The 21,072-nt window shown below is 37.7% G+C and overlaps 1 protein-coding gene across 1 annotated transcript in view; it reads left to right on the forward strand.

The window, feature by feature from the left end:
* Window positions 1–21,072, forward strand: part of ARL8B (ADP ribosylation factor like GTPase 8B) — a 51,063-nt gene that overhangs the window by 26,260 nt on the left and 3,731 nt on the right. Inside the window, 5 exon segments of the mRNA XM_004391350.3 lie at window positions 13,191–13,271; window positions 14,772–14,845; window positions 15,264–15,357; window positions 19,763–19,830; window positions 20,115–20,185. Coding sequence (XP_004391407.1) covers window positions 13,191–13,271; window positions 14,772–14,845; window positions 15,264–15,357; window positions 19,763–19,830; window positions 20,115–20,185 — 388 coding nt within the window.

The following is a 21,072-nucleotide window of genomic DNA, read 5'->3' on the forward strand; positions in this document are numbered from 1 at the left end:
GGCAGAAGGGAGAGAGAGAGAAAAAAAAACAAAACAAAACTGGATTTCTCCAACTCTCCTTCCCTGACACACACACACACACACACACACACACAGAGAGAGAGATTTGAGAGAAAAGGCTTCTTTTGTGGAGTGTTTTCAAGCCTGGTGCACATTTCCACACCTTTGAATCCAGGCTTGGAGATCGGGAGAAACAAAGAAAAAAAACTAGGCAACCAGTGCCAGATTGATTGTGTTTTGAGTTCTGGTTCCTAACTCTGATCTGCCTGCTACTGTTTTTCAGAGTACTCAGATAGCTGCTCCGTGCATTCTGTTCTGAGTTTTCAGTTACTTTCAGTGAAAGGGGCCAGGGGAGTGTGCTTACTTCATTGTAACCAAAACCTGGTGAGCTACTTTTTAACATATTTCATGGTGATGTTGATGGCGAACAAATATTGAATGCTTTCCCAGTACCAGGCATTGTTCAAAATGCTTTGAGTGTTTTAATTCATTTAATTTTTAAATAATTCTGAGGTGGAGACTGTTATCTCTATTTTACATTCGGGGAAAGGGAGGCATCGCAAAATTAAAAGGAACTTGCAGAAGGATACATAGCTAGGCAAGTGGTAGGGCCACAGTTGTAACCTAGTGTAACTCTATTTTGAGTCTCAGTTGTAACAACCAGACGAACACTCAACCTCTGTATTTTGTGTTTTAACACCCTTTACTTCAGAAAATTAATGGTGATTTATACTTTTTATAGTAACTCCAAGCCACAGGAACTCTTTAAACTACACTCAAATGATTACTATGTAATAGGCTACATAATTTTACTTTTGTAGGATGACCATTATTAATTGCATGCAAAGCTTTCTCTTAGTATACTTCTGATTTTGGTTTACTTGAAAGATCTTGATAGAGAATAGGCTTTTTTATTTTGTCTTAATGAGTATGAAATTCATTTCACTGTTTGCAGGTTAAAAATTTGTGATGTATGCTGAAGCCTTTCCATAAGGGAATTTTTTTGTTTTTCTTCAGAATAAAAGATTTTTGTTAACATGCATAGTTTATTAATTTGTAGCATTGAGTAGCTCTAGGAATCCCCCTTTTTAAGTTTAGTGATAGATGCTTAGAAAGAGATTTGAAAGGAAACTTTTTTCTCTTTATAATCTTATTTTTGAATAATCAGTACATGCACACACACAAGGGCATACAGTGAAAAATAAGTCTCTCTCTCTGATTCTAGTTCCCTAAACACCGGTTCTTGATGGGAAAGAAACTTTTAAATAAAGAAAATGACTTTACTTTTAAAAAGTATTAATAATAGAAAACTTTAAAAATGTGTTGAAAATGTCTAGAGACCAACCAGTAGAATAGTACTGAGGCCTGGAAATGTGACTTGTGCACCATCTCCTCCCCCGCAACCTTCCCACTGTAGCGCCCGCATGTGAACAGTCATCGTCTTTTTATGTTAAGATGGGTGTGCAGGTGTTCAGTAACAGTCAGTGGTGGGCCCTTGGTGTTCATGAGAAATTACTGCATTCAGACACTTTCATGGCTTGACAAGTTAGCAAATACTGAATTTGCTAGAGTCTCCAGCACCAAGAGTTCTTTTGGGGCCCATTTTTACATTCTTATTGCCTTGTCAGAGTTTCTGAGTATCTAGCTAAGTGAAAAATAAAGCTGCACTGGTATGTGGTTGCTGGGTGGTTGACTAGGGATGCTCGCTAGCAAATTGATTTACAGGCAAGTAAGCTGAATTTTTTTTTCTTCAGCAGTTCTTTGGATTTAATTTGGATTCAAGCAGTTCTTTGGATTTGGGTTTGGTTAAAACCATTATTAGAGTGCTGTTAATGAAAGGTATAGTGCAAGTAGGAAGTAGTAGAGTCCTTTTGAAATGAATTTTCTCCAAGAATAAAGGTTAGTGGGAATGAGAGTTTTCAGGCCCCTAATTGAAATTGTGGGTTGGAGAATGTTTTAATCCTCAAGAGTTGTTTGTAAAGGAGGTTGCTGCAGAGTAGCTATATTGGTATTAGCAGGCAGTAAGTATTAATTAGTTGTTTCAAATTAGTTGAATTGGAATGACAATCAGGCATTTAATTAGTAGTTGGAGAGTTTCGTATAGCATTATGCTTTATAGAAAATTCTTATCTATTTTCATCTGTTATATTCAGTTTTCATAGTCTAATGTCAGAGAAAATTCAGTGTTTTACTGTTTCCATCCAAAAGGAACAATTTAAAAATTTGCTACTGTTTAACCCTGTTGCCATCCAGTCAATTCTGACTCCTAGCGACCATATAGGACAGAGTAGAACTGCCCCATAGGGTTTCCAAGGAGTGACTGGTGGATTTGAACTGCTGGCTTTTTGGTTAGCAGCTGAACACTTAACTACTGCGCCACCAGGGCTCCTGCTACTGTTCAGGGTACTGTAAATAAAATCTACCAACAGGTACTTAAAAGACTATCCAAGTCTCTCTCCTCCCCCCACCCCTGCAAACCTAATTGCTTACATAAAATACCATAGACTTTTTTTTTTTAAAAAACAACAACAACAACAAAAACCTGGCAATTTAAACACTAAAACTTGGAGACTTGCCTTTCTGGACGCTTAGGTTTCAGAAGTGGTTCTCAGCCCAGAAGTGTATTGAGCACCCGACAACAGAGGCAATGCTTTAGTGGTTTGTGAGGAACAGTACAGCAATTAAGAGTTAAACATTACATCTTGTGGGCTTGAATGGGTCTGTTTGCCTCATAGATGAAAGGAATACAGTATTTATCGAAGGACAACTGTTTGGGGGCAAAAACTCCTATCTGTGGTGGCTTTTGAGACTGACTGAGGAATGAAGAAAAGCAGAGGGAAGGGAGCATTAAACACTTGAGGTGACAGAGGAAGTGAGTAGCTGTAGGAACTTAGGAGAAGCGGCTGTAGGGAGAGAGGAGATAGGAGATCTTTGCAGGCTGAGTAAGAGGGTTGTTAAAATTAAGAGTTCTCTGTATCTATATATATAACTGAATGTGACATAGCTAGGACTGAAATTTGGATTTCCTGACTCATTTTCAAGTAACACAGCAAGTTAGGTGATCTGTAGAAGCTATCTTGTGGTCTTATGCAAATTTTAAAATTATCTCTAGGGGCTTAAATGTCACCACTTCAGAGAGGCCTTCCTGGATACCCAGTCACCCTCTGTTACCTCCTGTTTTAAATAGTACGTATTTATCATGTGATATTTTCATGTTTGTTTCCTAGTTTTTCTCTTTTTCCTTTCTACTCCCCATCCCTACCCCAGCACACTAGAATGTCCTCTCCATGAGAGCAGGAATCTTGACAGCTTTATTAATTGCTGTATGGCCAGCACCTGTTACCTGGCACATTTTTGTTAGGTGCCATTGAGTTGGTCCCGCCTCATAACAGCCCTGTGTACAACAGAAACTGTTCGGTCCTGCGCCATTCTCACACAAACGTTATGCATGAGCCCATTGCTACAGCCACCATGTCAGTCCATCTCGTTGAGAATCTTCCTCTATTTTGTTGACCGTCTACTTTACCAAGCTTGATGTCCTTCTCCAGGGATTGATCCCTCCTGATTACGTGTCCAAAGTATGTCAGACATAGTCTCGCCACCCTTGCTTCTAAGGAGCATTCTGGCTGTACTTCTTCTAAGACAGATTTGTTCGTTCTTTTGGCGTCCATAGTATATTTAATATTCTTCAGTGGCACCACAAGTTCAAAGGCATCAATTCTTCTTTGGTCTTCGTTATTCATCGTCCAGCTTTTGCATGCATATGAAGCAATTGAAAACACCATGGCTTAGATCAGGCGCACTTTAGTCTTCAAGGTGATATCTTTGCTTTTTAACAGTTTAAAGAGGTCTTTCGCAGCAGATTTGCCCAATGTAATGCATCTTTTGATTTCTTGACTGCTGCTTCCATGGGTGTTGATTGTGGATCCAAGTGAAAGGAAATCCTTGACAACTTCAATCTTTTTTTTCTCTGTTTATCATAATGTTGCTTGTTGGTCCAGTTGTGAGGATTTTTATTTTCTTTATGCTGAGGTGTAATCCATACTGAAGGCTATGGTCATTGATTTTCATCAGTAATTGCTTGAAGTCCTCTTCACTTTCAGCAAGCAAGGTTGTGTCATCTGCCTAACGCAGGTTCTTGATGAGTCTTCCTCCAATCCTGATGCCGCGTTCTTCTTCATGTAGTCCAGCTTCTTGGATTATTTGCTCAGCGTACAGATTGAATAAGTATGGTGAAAGGATACATCCTTGACACACACCTTTCCTGACTTTAAACCCCGCAGTATCCCCTTGTTCTGTTTGAACAACTGTCACTTGATCTGTGTACAGGTTCCTCATGGGTACAATTAAGTGTTTTGGAATTTCTATTCTTTGCAATGTTATCTATAATTGTTATGATCCACACAGTTGAATGCCTTTGCATAGTCAATAAAAGACAGGTAAACATCTTTCTGGTATTCTCTGCTTTCAACCAAGATCCATCTGATGTCAGAAATGATACCCCTGGTTCCATGACCTCTTCTGAATCCAGGTTGAATTTCTAGCAGTTCCCTGTCAATGTACTGCTGCAGCTGCTTTTGAATGATCTTCAGCAAAATTTTACTTGAGTGTGATATTAATGATATTGTTCAGTAATTTCTGCATTCAGTTGGATCACCTTTCTTTGGAATAGGCATAAATATGGATCTCTTCCAGTCAGTTGGCCAGGTAGCTGTCTTCCAGATTTCTTGGCATAGATGAGTGAGCACTTCCAGTGCTGCATCCGTTTGTTGAAACATCTCAATTGGTATTCTGTTGGTAGCTGGAGCCTTGTTTTTCCCCAGTGCCTTCAGTGCAGCTTGGACCTCGTGCAGCTTGGACCTCTTCCTTCAGTACCATCGGTTCTTGATCATGCTGCCTCCTGAAATAGTTGAACGTCGACCAGTTCTTTTTGGTATAGTGACTGTATGTATTCCTTCCATCTTTTTTTGATGCATCCTGCATCATTTAATATGTTCCCCATAGAATCCTTCAATATTGCAACTTGAGGCTTGAATTTTTTCTTCAGTTCTTTCAGCTTGAGAAATGCCAAGAGTGTTCTTCCCTTTTGGTTTTCTAACTCCAGGTCTTTGCACATTTCATTATAATACTTTACTTTGTATTCTCAAGCTGCCCTTGGAAATCTTCTGTTCAGCTCTTTTACTCCACCATTTCTTCCTTTTGCTTCAGCTACTCAACATTCAAGATCAAGTTTCAAAGTCTCTTCTGACATCCATTTTGGTCTTTTCTTTCTTTCCTATCTTTTTAAAGACCTCTTGTTTTCTTCATGTATGATGTCCTTCCACAACTCATCTGGTCTTCTGTCGCTAGTGTTTAATGCATCAAATCTATGTTTTCGATGGTTTCTTAATTCAGATGGGATATACTCAAGATTGTATTTTGGCTATCGTGGACTTCTTATTTTCTTCAGCTTCGACTTGAACTTGCATATCAGCAGTTGATGGTCTGTTCTCAGTTGGCCCCTGGCCTTGTTCTAACTGGTGATATTGAGCTTTTCCATCGTCCTTTTCCACAGATGTAGTCGATTTGATTCCTGTGTATTCCATTTGGCGAGGCCCACATATATAGTCACCATTTATGTTGTTGAAAAAAGGTATTTGCAACGAAGAAGTCGTTGGTCTTGCAAAATTCTATCATGCGATCTCCAGCATCGTTTCTGTCACGAAGGCCATATTTTCCAACTGCCGATTCTTCGTTTCCAACTTTCACGTTCCAGTCACCAGTAATTATCAATACATCCTGATTGCATGTTGGATCAGTTTCAGACTGCAGAAGTTGGTAAAAATCTTCAATTTCTTCATCTTTGGTCTTAGTGGTTGGTACGTAAATTTGAATAATAGTCATATTAACTGGTCTTCCTTGTAGGTATATGGATATTATCCTATCATTGACAGCGTTGTACTTCAGGATGGATCTTGAAATGTTCTTTTTGACAATGAATGCAACGCCGTTCCTCTGCAGGTTGTCATTCCTGGCATAGTAGACCATATGATTATCTGATTCAGAAAGGCTAATACCAGCCCATTTCAGCTCAGTAATGCCTAGGATATCGATGTTTACGCGTTCCATTTCATTTTTGACAATTTTCAATTTTCTTAGATTCATACTTCATACGTTGCACGTTCTGATTATTAATGGATGTTTGCAGCTGTTTCTTCTCATTTTAAGTCGTGCCACATTAGCAAATGAAGGTCCCGAAAGCCTGGCTCCATCCATGTCATTAAGGTCGACTCTAGTTTGAGGAGGCAGCTCTTCCCCAGTCGTCTTTTGAGGGCCTTCCAACCTGGGGGGCTCATCTTCTGGCACTGTATCAGACAGTGTTCGGCTGCTATTCATAAGGTTTTCACTGACTAAGTCTTTTCTGAAGTAGACTGCCAGGTCCTTCTTCCTAGTCTGTCTTCGTCTAGAAGCTGAGCTAAAACTTGTCTGCCATGGGTGACTCTGCTGGTTTCTGAATATCGGTGGCATAACTTCCAGCATCACAGCAACGCCCAAGCCCCCACAGTACAACAAACTGACAGACTCACGGAGGGGCAGGTACTGGTGCAACTGCCTAAAAAACAAGGAAGTTGGTCTGCACTACATTTGAGTGTTGAGAGCCATTCTTATGAGGGGATGCTTCCTGGGCAAGTAATTTTGTGAAACTTTTATGTCTTTTGGCTTTTATACAAGGAGATGAGACTCGCAATTATGTTTACTATTTCCTTTGTGTTATTGGGAAGGTACACTTACTGGCATTCGGAAATATTCAAGAAAATGAATTAATTTTGGAGTGAAAGCAGTTTGTGATGCATTTCCTGGGCCACAGGACCAATATGTCCTGCGTGTGTGGTGTGCTTCGTGGAACATGGTGCTGATACGGCCCACTCTAAATCAAACGGATAACAGTTATATGCAGCAAATGCAATGTGTATTTTGTACTTTGTGTGTATTTTTGGAAAGTTGAGTAAGATATTTTATGGCTCAAGTGTAACCAGGAAGTGTGATGCCCCGTGGGACCGATATGTCCTGCATGTGTGATGTGCTTCATGGAACATAGGACTGACATGTTCCACTTGCAGTTGGTACCCCATTTTTTTCAAATAATAATAATTTTTTCAAAATCGTTTCAAAAAATTTTTTTCAAATAATTTTTTCAACAAATAATGATTCAGTATTCATTCCATTAGTGTAAAACATGGCATCACCAAAAAATCCCCCCCCCCACAAAAAAAAATAATTTATCCATGAAAGGATTAAGGAAAGATTGCCCAGAGTGTTCAGAAATTGGGAGAAAATGATTATTATACGACCCTTGACATTTTACTCTAGTGAAAGATTATGAATATATATTTCCTAGCTCCTTAAAAAACAGAGTGCTGTCTTAAAGAATTAAGGGGAATATTCTCAAATATAATGTGTTCTCAATGGTAGCTACTGTATTAAGTACTTAGAAAAGAAGAAAATATGGTAAAGTGGTATAGTTTCTCCAAAAACTAAGAGGAACTTAGACTTGGAAGAACATACTATGTATTTAATTCATTTTTCTGTCTTAACAAATAAATATTAAAAGTTGAAGTAGATGTAAACTTTAAGAGGAAAACAAATTATAAAGAGTTAACCAAGAAGCTTTTTTCTTATACCAAAACTATAAAACATGTTTGTTTTTCCTATGTAAGTTTGTGTTCTTTTAGAATATTGAAAGATAGAACAAGGTAGCTGTGACTCACCTACTTGTTTTTGAATTGTCAGAAATCCTTATGATAAAAGAGTGTACTCATTGTTTTTACAATTATCGCACTTGGTAGTAGGCTCAGTGGCACAGCTAATTTATCTTCCAATTCCAAATGTCCTTGATATAATATAGAATAAGGTAGCATTTTATTACCTCCCTTTTTAAACATTTTCTCATTTTTTGTGAAAATTAATAGATATTATTTTTTAGAGCAGTTTTAAAGAAAAATTAAGCAGAAGTATGGCGTTCCCATATATTCCCTCCTCTACCTCCCTACCCCGTTTCTTCTATTATTAACATTTTGCATTAGTGTGGTACATTTGTTACAACTGATGAACCACTGCATTATTATTAACTAAAGTGCATAGTTTACATTAACGTTCACCCTTTGTGTTGTGCAGTTCACCGTTACATTGTTATACAGGATAGTTTTAACCCACTGCCATCGAGCCGTCATAGCGACCCCATAGGACAGAGTAGAACTGTCCCATAGAATTTCTAAGACTGTAAGTCTTTATGGGAGTAGACTGCCACATCTTTCTCCTGCAGAGCAGCTAGTGGATTCGAACCACTGACCTTTTGGTTAGCAGCCCAGCACTTAACCACTGCACTACCAGTGCTCTAAAAAATGACTTGTGTTCCACCTATTCATCCCTCTCCTTGATCCCTGGCAGTCACTGATCTTTTTACTGTCTCTATAGTTTTGCCTTTTATAGAATGTCATATAGGTAGAATTACATGGTGTAAAAATGGCACGGTGGAGGCGTCTGACGGCCTCTAACTTCATGAGGGGGGGAATCCCCAAGGCTGATTCCTACGAGGCGGAGGTCAGACATACCTCCTCTTGCCAAACTTTTTAGCAATTCTGACACCAGCCATCCCTCCCACAGCACTCTTGACACAGGGGAGATTGTGTCCTTTTCATGATATCACATCCATAGGCATATGATGTCCATCTTTGGATTAGTTTCATTGTGCTAATTTTGATCACCTAGTCAAGGTCTTGTGTGATTTCTCCATTGTATTAAAAAAAACCACTGCTGTCAAGTTGATTTTGACTCCTAGCGACCCTATAGGACAGAGTAGAACTGCCCCATAGGGTTTCTGAGGAGTGGCCGGTGGATTTGAACTGCCAACCGTTTGGTTAGCAGCCAAGTAATGACTGTTTTTTCTCCCTTACAATTAATGAGCAGTTTGGGACTACACTTTAAGACCATGAAAGTATCCTGCTCCTCATCAAAATTTTCCCCTAGATTAAACATAATGATTACCTTTCATTTTAAGTGCTTTTCCAGTCCCCCCCCCAAAAGGTTGTCATTCTTTTTTTCTTACTAATTCTAATTGAAATATAAGAGCACTACTATTACCAGTGATTCCACTTACTAAAAAAATATAAAGAGGTTTAATGATGACACTAATTAGAAAAATGAGTTATTAGTAATAATAGTGATTTCATGTTTGAATTAAAAAATACTTAGAAAATGAGTGATTTGTTCACTGGCCATATCTTCTTACTTGTCAGGTGTGTAAATTTTGGCAGTTATACAATTGAGTCACAGTGTGTTTTGTTTAAAAAAAAAAAAAGACTACTCTGCTTAACATGTGAAAAATAGTCTTTTCTGGCCAACAGGAGAAATTTAGTATGAGGCTTTTGTCATACTTTTTATTTCATTCTGTTTTTACACAGTAGCTTGATAACCAAAGCCTTACAGAAGGAAAAGATTAAGACCCTTCCCCGTTCTTAATATCTCAGGGTATCTTCAGTAAAGTATCCGTTTGCTAACAGAGGTTCACTGCCTCATGCCGTCTACTTTACCCGTGGTAACTTTTCCCTTGGTCTGTCTCTTTCCTTTAAATTCCTCACCCTTTTCCATTTGCCCCATTTCTCAGATCTGAAGTAGCAAATTTAGGTAAACTGTACGTGGTAGAATTGACAATGATAGAACTTTTTGGAACAAGGTCTGCTTTAGCCTTTCGTATACTAATGAATTTTGGGAAAATCCACATTTTTCTAATGTTGTAGGCATTCATCTGTTTGCTTAACTATATTTTAAATGAGAGGCCTATGAATAAAACATAAAACCATAAATGTTAGAGCTGGAAGTGACTTTAGAGATAATCTTCCAATTCCCTTTTATAGATAAGGAAGCTGACTTCCAAAGCAGTAAAATGACTTACATCTGGTTTGTTATTGGATGCTGTCGAATTGGTGCCGACTCAGAACTGCCCCATAGGATTTCCAAGGAGCGCCTGGTGGATTTGAACTGCCGACTGTTTGGTTAGCAGCTGAGCTCTTAACCACTACGCCACCAGGGCTCCTGTATCTGGTTAGTAGGTAGCATTTGTTGTTGTTGTTAGGTGTCCTTGAGTTGATTTTTGACTCATAGTCACTTGGGATAAGTGACAGAGTAGAACTGCCCCATAGCATTGTTTTGGCTATAATCTTTATAGGAGCAGATTGCCAGATCTTTCTCCTGCGGATCCACTGGGTGGGTTCAAACTGCCAACCTTTTGGTTAGCAGCTGAGCTCTTTTAACCGTTGTGCCAGCAGGGCTCCCGAGTAAGTAGCATAACTGATAATAAAGATCCCCTGACTTCTAGGATAGTCTTCTTTTCACCATCTTATTTTGCATCAGATTTATTTTACTCAGTCAGGTAAGGTCCAGGGAGTACTGCCTTGCAGCTTGACTTATAGGATGCGCATTGATAACAGCATCTCCATCACAGAATCACAGCTTGGTGTTATTGAGTGAAGTCAGTTTATGTTTCATATGCAGGCATGAAAGCATATTTTTATTTCTCTACCCTTTCCTCCAGTCAGTGTTTGGCACTTAAAGGATTATCCTGTAACTATCCAGATCTTAAGAATAATGTAATTTTGGGCAAGTGATTTAACCTGTCTTTGCCCCGGTTTTCTCATCTGTAAGATGAGGATAATGACATTTATTTTAAAGGATTGTTATAACGATTAAATAAATAATATTAAGTGCTTAGAACAATGCTTGGTGCATAGGAAATGTTATATAAGTGTTTAAATTAAATTTGTTAAAATAAAGTGATATACAGTTAAGTAGTATTTTCTACATACCTGTATGCTTCCTAAGCTGCTAATCTCAGTTTAACAGCATTTCAACAGCATAGAAATAAATTCTCAGCTATGTAGGGCACAACTGCCAACTGAGCAGTGTCGTTGTTTAACACAAGCTTTGAATAGTGTTGATTAAGACGCGACACCAAGAAAGAAGTAGAAAACGCTTCCAAGTACACAAAGTAGGTATTCCACAAAAATCTGTGCATCAAAGTTAAGTACTTTATTGATAGAAGAGTCTTAGCACTCTCCTCCTTTGCAACCTAATAATTCTTACTTAGTTCAATAAATATGTACTGAACATCTTCATGTACTTGAGACATTTTGGGTTTCAAAACCCAAGCACGTGATTACCCAATTTTCAGACATTGCAGATTAGTAATAGCAGCCAAATTAGGGAAAGTTATTGTTAGCATCTGTCAGCAAGTGGGAAGTAACGGTGATGAAAGGTGAATGAACAGGTAAAGAAAGTTCAGGGGCACCCAGTGCACTGCAGCCCCCAGGTCATTCTAACATGGTGTGGTGCTATAATTGATGTTCATAATCATAAAATATTACTGCCCGAAGGGTCCTTGATTGTTACCCTAATAGAGTTTTCCTGATTTACAATTGATAAAAATGACCCTGAAATATGAGAGCACATTAAATCATGTTTCACATATTGTATGTGAAATATTTATTTTAGAAAGCTTTCTCTGCAAGACAGTTAAAAACTTTTGGTACCTAAAAAGTTTAGCTACCATTTTCTAGCTGCTTCATTATATAAAACACTACTTCCTAATGGTACCAAATAAATAGGGCAATATCTCACATACACCTCTCCCGAGAGATTACTTAAAGCTTCTTAAGTATAACTACGATGAAAATCCTTTGAAAACAATATAATCAACCACTATTGAACCATGTGACCCTTGGGAGTCTACTTTCTGTTCTATAAAATGGGGGTTACGATTGCCTCTCCCTATATCATGACTAGTTTGAGAATCATATTAGGAAAGTTCTGAGAATTTTAGTGCATAGTATTAATAAAAGTAGTGATTATGGCTATGTTAACATTTTTCTAAAATCAGCCAAAACTCCACTGAATGGGGGTAAAAAAAGAGGCAGAACTTTTGGAGTTGTATCTTGAGAATTAATTTGTAGTTTGTAAAAATGGAATTCATGTGTTGAGGACTTGCAGATAGTTGTGGTATGCATACCTAGCTAGCATAAGGTCACAGCAAATAATCAACCAGTGTTAGGGTCTTGAAAATAGAGTCCTATTTATTTAACCAGTTCCTTGTTGGGATATTTGATAATCCTGAGCTGTTTAGCTAAAAAGTAGAGTCAGGCCAACTGAAAAATTAATATTTGGTAAAGTGTTTAGAATATACATACATAAAATCAGTATTATATCTTGATATGTTTTATAATGGTGGTCAAAATACAGATACAACAAGAAGTATATAAGATCTGTTATGAAAACTATGATGCTTTACTGAAGGCTATAAAGGATTTGAATGATCTATTGGACGAGCCATACACCTAGATAGGGAGACTTGATAGTTGTTTAATATCAAGGCTTGATAAAGATTGCGTTTTCTCAAAGCAGACATGTCTGTATATGGAGTTTGGCATATCACTTCAAATAGTTGGCAAAATGTGGATTTTTAAATTACTGATGATGATTATTGGTTATTCATTTGGAAAAAAAGAAACTTTCTTGCACTATATGATAAAACAAATTACAGACAAATAAACATTTTAAATGTGGCAAAGTCATAGAAATGCTATTACAGGAAAATATTTAATTTTAGTCATGATGTCATGGTGAGAAATGAGCAAGAGAACAGAACTGATTACATAAAAGGAGTAACTTCTATTTTATAAGCCTTGTTAAAAGATAAGCTGGGCAAAGTTATTTATCAGTGAATTTTACTATTTATTGCCAAAATAATTTAAATCTTAAAAAATACAAAGCCTTTTTTTCCATTTTCCAAAGGTTTACTTCTGATTTTCTTCTACTTTGTGTTTGAAAATATATGTTTAGGTGGGAGAATTTATAAATTTTCATAATTATTTATAATGTACAAAGTTTCTTTTTTTTAACTTAGGGAAATTTTAAAAAACCCTTATTTTTAAGAAATATTATTTTATAATGAAAGAATATGTCTTTGTATAAACAAAATAATGCCCCTTTTCAAGAATTATGGTTGTAAGGAATGTTTTCTTAAAGCAGATTATTCCTGCCACTAAAAAAATCATTTACTGAAACAGGTCCAAATGAAATTTGATACTAGAAGGTTATGCAAAGTTACATCCCTTTATAAATATTGACTAGTCTAACATCAAGTGTTTTATTTTGTTCAGTCAGGTCAGTTCAGTGAAGATATGATACCGACAGTGGGCTTCAACATGAGGAAAGTAACTAAAGGTAACGTCACAATAAAGGTACGTTAGCTACTTGCTATTGAAATTGATTAGCATATACAGCTAAAACTTTCTCTGGTTTTTTGTTTTTTTTTTACTTGAGTATTTGCAATTCTTAACTAATGAATGGATATTTTGTCTGATGGATCAAAATGTGTAAAGGTTGAAATGTTTTAAGTGGCCCATAAAAAACTTGAGGGTTGGCAAAAGTAATTTTTTGGATTTAAGTGTTTCTAGGAAATAAAAATCTCAACTTCAGAGTATTTGGAATGTGATATTGTATTATTTTGTGAGTAGTATTTTATAGTAAACGGTAATTTATTATTTATAATATTGGTAATTTAATACTTATTAAATTTGTGACAGCAAATACTGCAAACCAATTTTCCCCTCCTTTAGTACTATTAACACTATAAAATAGGAAAAAGTTAAAACACAATTTTCTTTTTAGAATGAGCTTGATAAATTTAAAGTTTAAATGAAACCAACCCGTTGCCATTGAGTCTGCTCTGTGCTGGAGTGAGACCAGCCTCCTCTTCTCAGTGCCTCACTGCCTCACACCAAAGGGCCTTTGCCTGAACTTTCTTCCCCTCCAACCATCACCAGCTTAATTCTACACATCCATCAGGTCTTAGCTCAAATATCACTCCTCTGGGAATACTTCAAAGTTTAAATGTGGACTGTTTATTAGGGGCCTTATTTTAGTGTTTTTTTTTTTGTTGTTCAGTAGCTATTGGCAGTTTATGTCCGTGTCCTGAGACCTTACGGCCATTTTGCACAATTCTCATGTCTCACAGAAGCTATTTACTAAACACTTTCAGTACCTGGTGTAATGAAGCTCCTAATTTATCCATGTATGTGTCTCTTTATGCATGTTACTTGTATCTATAGCTAAATTGGAAGCCTCTTGAAGATAAATACCCTGACTCAACTTTTTATGTAGCCCAGTGTCCAGCATAGTGCCCTATAGAGCAGGTGTAATAATAAATTATTATTATGGGCAATGGCTTGCATATGGATGAAATAATTTTGTATAAGAAATACACCTAGGTGGGAATGTTGGCCATTTATTTACGAGACTACACAAAAAGATTGGGTATTAATATATACCCTATCAAACTTCAAAAGATTCAGAATGAACTGTTGTTTCCTGTCTTGGCATTCAAATCTGGATGATAAATGGTTCTATAGATTTAAAAAGTGTTACCTTGAAGATAAACTTTTTCAATATTAGAAATGTGTTGGTTAACAGGCAAAGAAAGTATTGCACAAAAGCCAAATCTCTCCTCAAGCAGAATTTTAGATCTAGTACAAACGTATTAAATACGGACTTCAATTTTAGAAGCAGTTCTAAGAATTCCCAGATTAAGAGAGCTCACTTGCAGCTAGAGGAGTTCCTTGGCTCTAGCGTTGTGGAAATGGGCATATCTGCCTGATCTTTCTCCTTTCTTCTGCTGCTTTCTCTTTCATCGTATTGTTTCAAATATTCTTTATTAAGAATTGTCTTGTCTTGGTTTAAAGATCTGGGACATAGGAGGGCAACCTCGATTCCGGAGCATGTGGGAACGCTACTGCAGGGGAGTCAACGCGATTGTGTAAGTGTCTTTTTAAAGTCAGTTTAGAGCTTCAAAGAATAAGATGTTTTTAATACTTCCAAATGCTCAGTTTTTCTCCCAGGCTATAAAAGTCTTTCTTAGATACTTTCTTAGCGTAATGCCATAACATGGGATTTAAAATTTTGTAATCATAGAGTGAGAGCTTTATGTTTTTGTTTATGCAGCTAAGAGTTAAGGGATGTAAATGTTTTACTATCGTGTATTAGCCGTTAAGAACAGTCTAGTTAAAAGTATTTATGGGTGTTGAACTTTTCTTTATCCAGGACTTACTTTATTTTGATTAATAATTCCAGTAAGGTAAATCCTAAGAAAATTTTAAAAATCTGTAAGCTTAGTTGTGATTATCAAGGTATATGGAGAAGGCATATTTAGATGACTTCTTTTTTTTTTTTTTAAGTTACATGATAGATGCTGCAGATCGTGAAAAGATAGAAGCCTCTCGAAATGAACTACATAATCTTCTAGATAAACCACAGTTACAAGGAATTCCAGTAAGTACAGAATACTTTTTTTTTTTACGTTTGCAAATATATGATTATAATATGTTTGAAGTCAGTAAAATGTCTTCTGTTTTAAAATTTAAAAGGCTTATGTTTACTGAGTATCTTTCATAGTACTAGGCATTGTGTTTTTTATTAATTTCTTCACCAAGTATCTATTAAATTCAATCAAGGAGGTACAATCCTGAAAAGAAATAAATGGAAACATATTCCCTGTATCATGGAGTTTACGGTTTAATGAGAAAGGCAGGTACTGTGGCATCACTTGAATAACCCAGCTTTGATAAGTGCTACAAAGAAGAGGGCCATGGGACTATGAGATTTATAAGTTAGAGGGGAGATTTGATCCAGTTTGAGGGAACAAGGAAGGATTCCCAGAGTAAGTGATATTTGAGCTGAGACCTGAAGGATGTGTAGGAATTAAATTGGTGATGGTTGGAGGGGAAAAGAGTTCAGGCTGGTGTGAGGCAGCGAGGCACTGAGAGGAGGAGGCTGGTCTCACTCCAGCACAGAGCAGAGTGGGGGCAGGGGTAGAGTGTGGTGTGCCCTGCTGCCGGGTTGTTGGAGGAGGCCACGCTGCAGAGGACTTTGTGGGAAGCCCTGGAAGTGTTTTAAATGATCAGTTTGTGATTTGAATTGATCACTCTGATTACCTTTTAAGATTGGATTGAAGTGGTCAAGAGGGACTACGCAGAGGGCAGTTTAAGAAGCTGTTGCAGTAGTCCTGGAAAATTATAGAACAGAAACAGATTATGGAGCTATTTAGGAGCACAATCAGCCAGACAGGGCAATAGATTAGAGGAGGGGAGATATAAAGAGTAATTTCTAGTTCCTTACATATGCAGTTAGATGGAGGATGATGCTGTTTGTTGAGCTGAGGAATGCTGGAAAAAGACCAGGTTTTAGCCTCAAGATAAGCTCTTGAGTGTCAGATACTTGAAGTATATTATCTCAGGTGACCCTCACAACATTTTGAGCTTGGTGACATTATCCCCACTTTATGAAAGTTATTTGTTCAAGATCCACATGGTCATTAGTAAGTTTGCACAGCCAGGTTTTGAACATGTCTGACTTCCAGACTACACCTACTCCTCACTTATCGACTATCTTGTTATCCGACCTTTCTCATTTACAACAGTAGTAAAAAAATCTACTATCCAACTATTTTGAGCATTAGCAAGGCAATGGGCATGGTAGCAACAGCTGCGGATCACCGCCTCCCTAGAGGAGGGTCTCCGGATGGTCTCTGGGAAGCCAGGCCGTCCTGCCTGGTGCCCTGCGTTCCCTCCTGCCAGCAGGGCTGCCGTGTCCAGCTGCTGCATGCCTCTGGGCAGACACGCAGGTGGCACTGAGCTAGCAGACACCTGTTCTGGGTTCCCAGCTCCTGTGCCGCCTGAGTCCCTGCAGCTCAAAATTGCTATGGAGTGAGAAGGGAGAAAAGAAAGAGGCATCAGAGAGGGCATTTGGAAGAAATGCGTGCAAGTTTAATGACATCCCAAAGTGAGCCGAACTGGGCCTGAAGCTAGGCTCCTGGCCGGGGCATGGCTAGGCTCCCAGCGCCCTTGCAGGAAGCCTTGAGCCTTGGTGACTCACCAGGCCCAGAGGGCAGACCAGACTGCAGGATCCGGAACACAGGGCTTGCAGGGGTGGGAGTGGAGCCCTGGAGGCGGGTCGGTGAGGGCAGCTCTGACCCAGCACAGGAGGAAGGTGAGGTGGCTAAGCTATGGGCTTCACACAGCCCAGCTTTATCCAGCTTTGTCTCCTCCAAGCCTCCTCCTCTGCAGTGGAATAATCCATAACTGGACTTGTCACAGTGATGAGCACATCAGTAAATCTGAGCTGTTATTATTTCAATGATCATATTTTCTAAATAAAAAAGATTAGACAAATTGATGGTCTGAAAACAAACAAAAAACTTCCATTTTTGCATAATGTCGATTTTTGCATAATGACCTGATATTTGGAACCTAACCATGTCGATAAGTCAAGAGTGAGTGTATTCTTTTTCTTTTATATTAAAAACAAGCACCGTATACCACAAATAAAAAAATCAGCCTTATTTTGGTAATCATCAGGGTTCTTAGTTGCAAACAGTAGGAAGCTGATTTAAGCAGAAAGGAATTCATTGAAAGAATATTTATTGAGTAGCTTGCAGAATCTCTGGGAAGCTGAGTATCTACCAGGATCACACCCAGACTCAAACTCACGGAATCAGTCTGGTGACCATATGCACTTGCTGAACACGAGACGCAGTTGCTCTGGTTGGAGATGATCTGGCTGATTTCCCTCCACTATCAGAATGGCTTCTCTATCCTTGTTTTCTTTTTTCTCCCCCCGTTGCATTTTTTGCATCACTGGATGATACATTCACAATATTGGTGGTTATATATGATTGATCCTAGATTATGTATCCACGCTCTAGCTAAAAGGAAAGCTGGGAAAGAAATTATCTATAGAAGCAAGTAACTTTATTGGGGGGAAGTTTTATAAGGTTCAAATTTTCTTAAATATAGGTAGAGGACTAAGATGCCAGGCAACCTCAAAACTGAGAGCTGATCACAAATGACCATGATGTAGTATTAGACACTCAGCAAGTTAGTTTCAACTTGAGAACACAGAGTGACTTAAACAAAAGTGTGGAGAGGATTAAGAGTTGGGGAAGGGAAGGCAGGCTGACCAAAGATACTGAGATTCAGCTCTTGGCTCTCCAGCTCTCTGTAGTTTTACTTAATGTTCTCTGAGAGCCCCCAGCACCCCTGGCTGTCTGTGCCTATGCCCTTGTCTCTGTCTTTTGTGCAAAGTAAGGGTCTAGGCCTATGTAGAATTGGTTCACATTTCTGACAGTGGGAAGGTATTAAGTGAAGAATATATATGACAAGGTAGACATGATGTGTACTTTGGACCAGTAAAGGTAAACATTCTTGGAAAACACTGACTTAGAGTGTGGATGCTATCAAATAAGTTACATGTATTCATGTTCTTTGTTTTCTGTGTGTAAGGCTGTAAGGAGATTGTATCCGGGAAAGATAGAGCGGAGCGATAACTGGGGAAGGCCACCTCTGCTCTGCTCTCTTTTCAAAGTACATCTAGCAATTAGATGATAACACTTAACGTATTCTCACAGTTTGTATCTACAGTATTTATCCTGATGCCCAATCTTATCCATCATCTTAGAATATTTATAAATGATATCCTATAGAATCTATCCTGAATTTGAAAAATGTATCTATGTGATTAATAGGTATTTTATGACTTGTGTATAAAAAGTATTTCCCTACCCTTGGTTCTTAAGATCATATTAATATTTTGGTGAAGATTTATTAAGAAATAGCAGAATGCCTGGGCTGAGGGCTGGGGACCATGGTCTCAGGGGACAGCTATCTAGCTCAATTGGCATAACATACTTTATAAAGAAAATATTCTACATCCTACTTTTGTGAGTAGCGTCTGGGTCTTAAAAGCTTGTGAGCAGCCATCTAAGATAGATCTACTGGTTCCACCCTGTCTGGAGCAGGGGAGAATGAAGAAAACCAAAGACACAAGGGAAAGATTAGTCCAGAGGACTAATGGACCATAACTACTACAGCTTCCACCAGACTGAGCCCAGCACAACTAAATGGTGCCCAGCTACCACCGCCAGCTGCTCTGACAGGGATCACAATAGAGGGTCCTGGACAGAGCTGGAGGAGAGTGTAGAACAAAATTCATATTCACAAAAAAGGACCAGACTTACTGGTCTGACGGAGACTGGAGAAACCCTGAGACTATGGCCCCTGGACACCCTTTTAACTCAGTACTAAAGTCACTCCTGAGGTTCACCCTTCAGCCAAAGATTAGACAGGCCCATAAAACAAACAATACATGTAGCAGCTCAACCATGTATATGAGACTAAATGGGTATACCAATCCAGGGGCAAGGATGAGAAGACAGGAGGGGACAGGAAAGCTGGACCAGTGGAAATAGGGAACCCAAGGTCGAGAAGGGAAGAGTGTTGATACGTTGTAGGGTTGGTAACCAGTGTCACAAAACAATATGTATACTAATTGTTTAATGAGAAACTAACATGCTCTGTAAATCTGTGCCTAAAGCACAATTTAAAAACAAAAGAAATAGCAGAATGCATAGCATAGACTTAAGATGGTTTTAAATAGAAGTTGGCAGCTGCAAATTGAATTAAGGGTATCTACGTGGTAGAAGTTAAGTAAATGCTAATTTCGATTATTAAATTAATCTGACAAACCACCAGTTACACAAATCTGATTTAATACTATGTCATGTGGTAACATCTGTTTTAACATTTATTGATATCAAGATGATATGCTTCTTTGACATTAGTTTGTTAAAACTATCTTCTTACATGACAGTTCACTTCTAATGTCTTTTTTTTTTTTTAAGGTGCTAGTTCTTGGAAACAAGAGAGATCTTCCTAATGCCTTGGATGAGAAACAGCTAATTGAAAAAATGTACGTCTTTAAGAATCAATGATGGCGTTTTTAAAAGTTGATTCTGAATAATACTATTTTGCTCACTATTTTAATTGTTTAATATCATTACATTACTCAGTAATAATAATTATAGCCATGCTGTTAGGTAGATAAAGTTGGCCCATCAGAGAAGTCAATCCCTAGAATTTTAGTAGAGTAAAATAATTTCTTCAGTTTATTAGTAATAATAAGTAAAATTGAGCAGAGTGATCAGTATGACAACTATTTTAAACACAGCCTTATTCTCTTAATTCTTCTTATAGGAATCTGTCTGCTATTCAGGATAGAGAAATTTGCTGCTATTCAATTTCTTGCAAAGAGAAGGATAATATAGGTAGGTAATGACTGGTGTTATGGAAGAAGTAGATGTCATTGGAAGGGACATCTAATGCTTCTTACTGTTTATTCCCATTTCTGTTTAAGTGACTTCCTTTATAGGGTACTGTTGTTTTTGCCTCAGGAAAAAGAGTAGACATTACACCTTTTGACAACAAACAGCTCCACGCTATTTAAAGAAGTAAATGCAGTAAAACCATGAAGTTAAGCATTATGTAATACCAATTTATTGTATTAATATTTGCAGAGCTAGTATCCAGCTGTGCTGTATAACAAAATGACATTTTTAAAATAGGACTTTACAAAAATTGGTCTAGAGGCACTGTAACAATTTTTTTTTGTTTATTGAACCAGTATATTATTGTTATATGTTAGCACTCTATTGGAGATATTGCTACAAATATCTTTTATCTATTTAATGTACTTAAAGAATAAGTCTGCATGTCTTAACTTTAGTCTCTTACTTAATATGAGGGATTATTTAATAAACAAGTGTATTGGAATAATGTGCAATAAATAGTGTCAAAATAGCATGTTTAAAAAGGTATTCTGATTCTTTTCCTTTAACCTTCATTCAGTATGCATTGATTCTCATCATGCTTGGCTTTTTTTGGAGTTAATTCCAGCCTGTATCTTCCCCTGCCTTGCCCCAAACATGCTCTAATGAGTCAAAATGTTGACAGTTGTTTTGGTTGATTCTGGGCTATCTTTAAAGACCACTGAAAGTCATCTAAGCCCTAGTATGTTGCTGATGAACACTAATTTTCATCTAATGAATAAGTGACTTGTTACATTGGTACATTTTAGATTATTTGAGAATAGAGTGTTCAAACACTTACGGTTACTTAGACTTAAATTGTATTAAAGAAAAAATTTTTTTCTGTG

This window comes from Trichechus manatus, unplaced genomic scaffold (assembly GCF_000243295.1).
Source record: "Trichechus manatus latirostris isolate Lorelei unplaced genomic scaffold, TriManLat1.0 scaffold00001, whole genome shotgun sequence".
In the NCBI taxonomy this organism is placed as follows: Eukaryota; Metazoa; Chordata; class Mammalia; order Sirenia; family Trichechidae; genus Trichechus; species Trichechus manatus.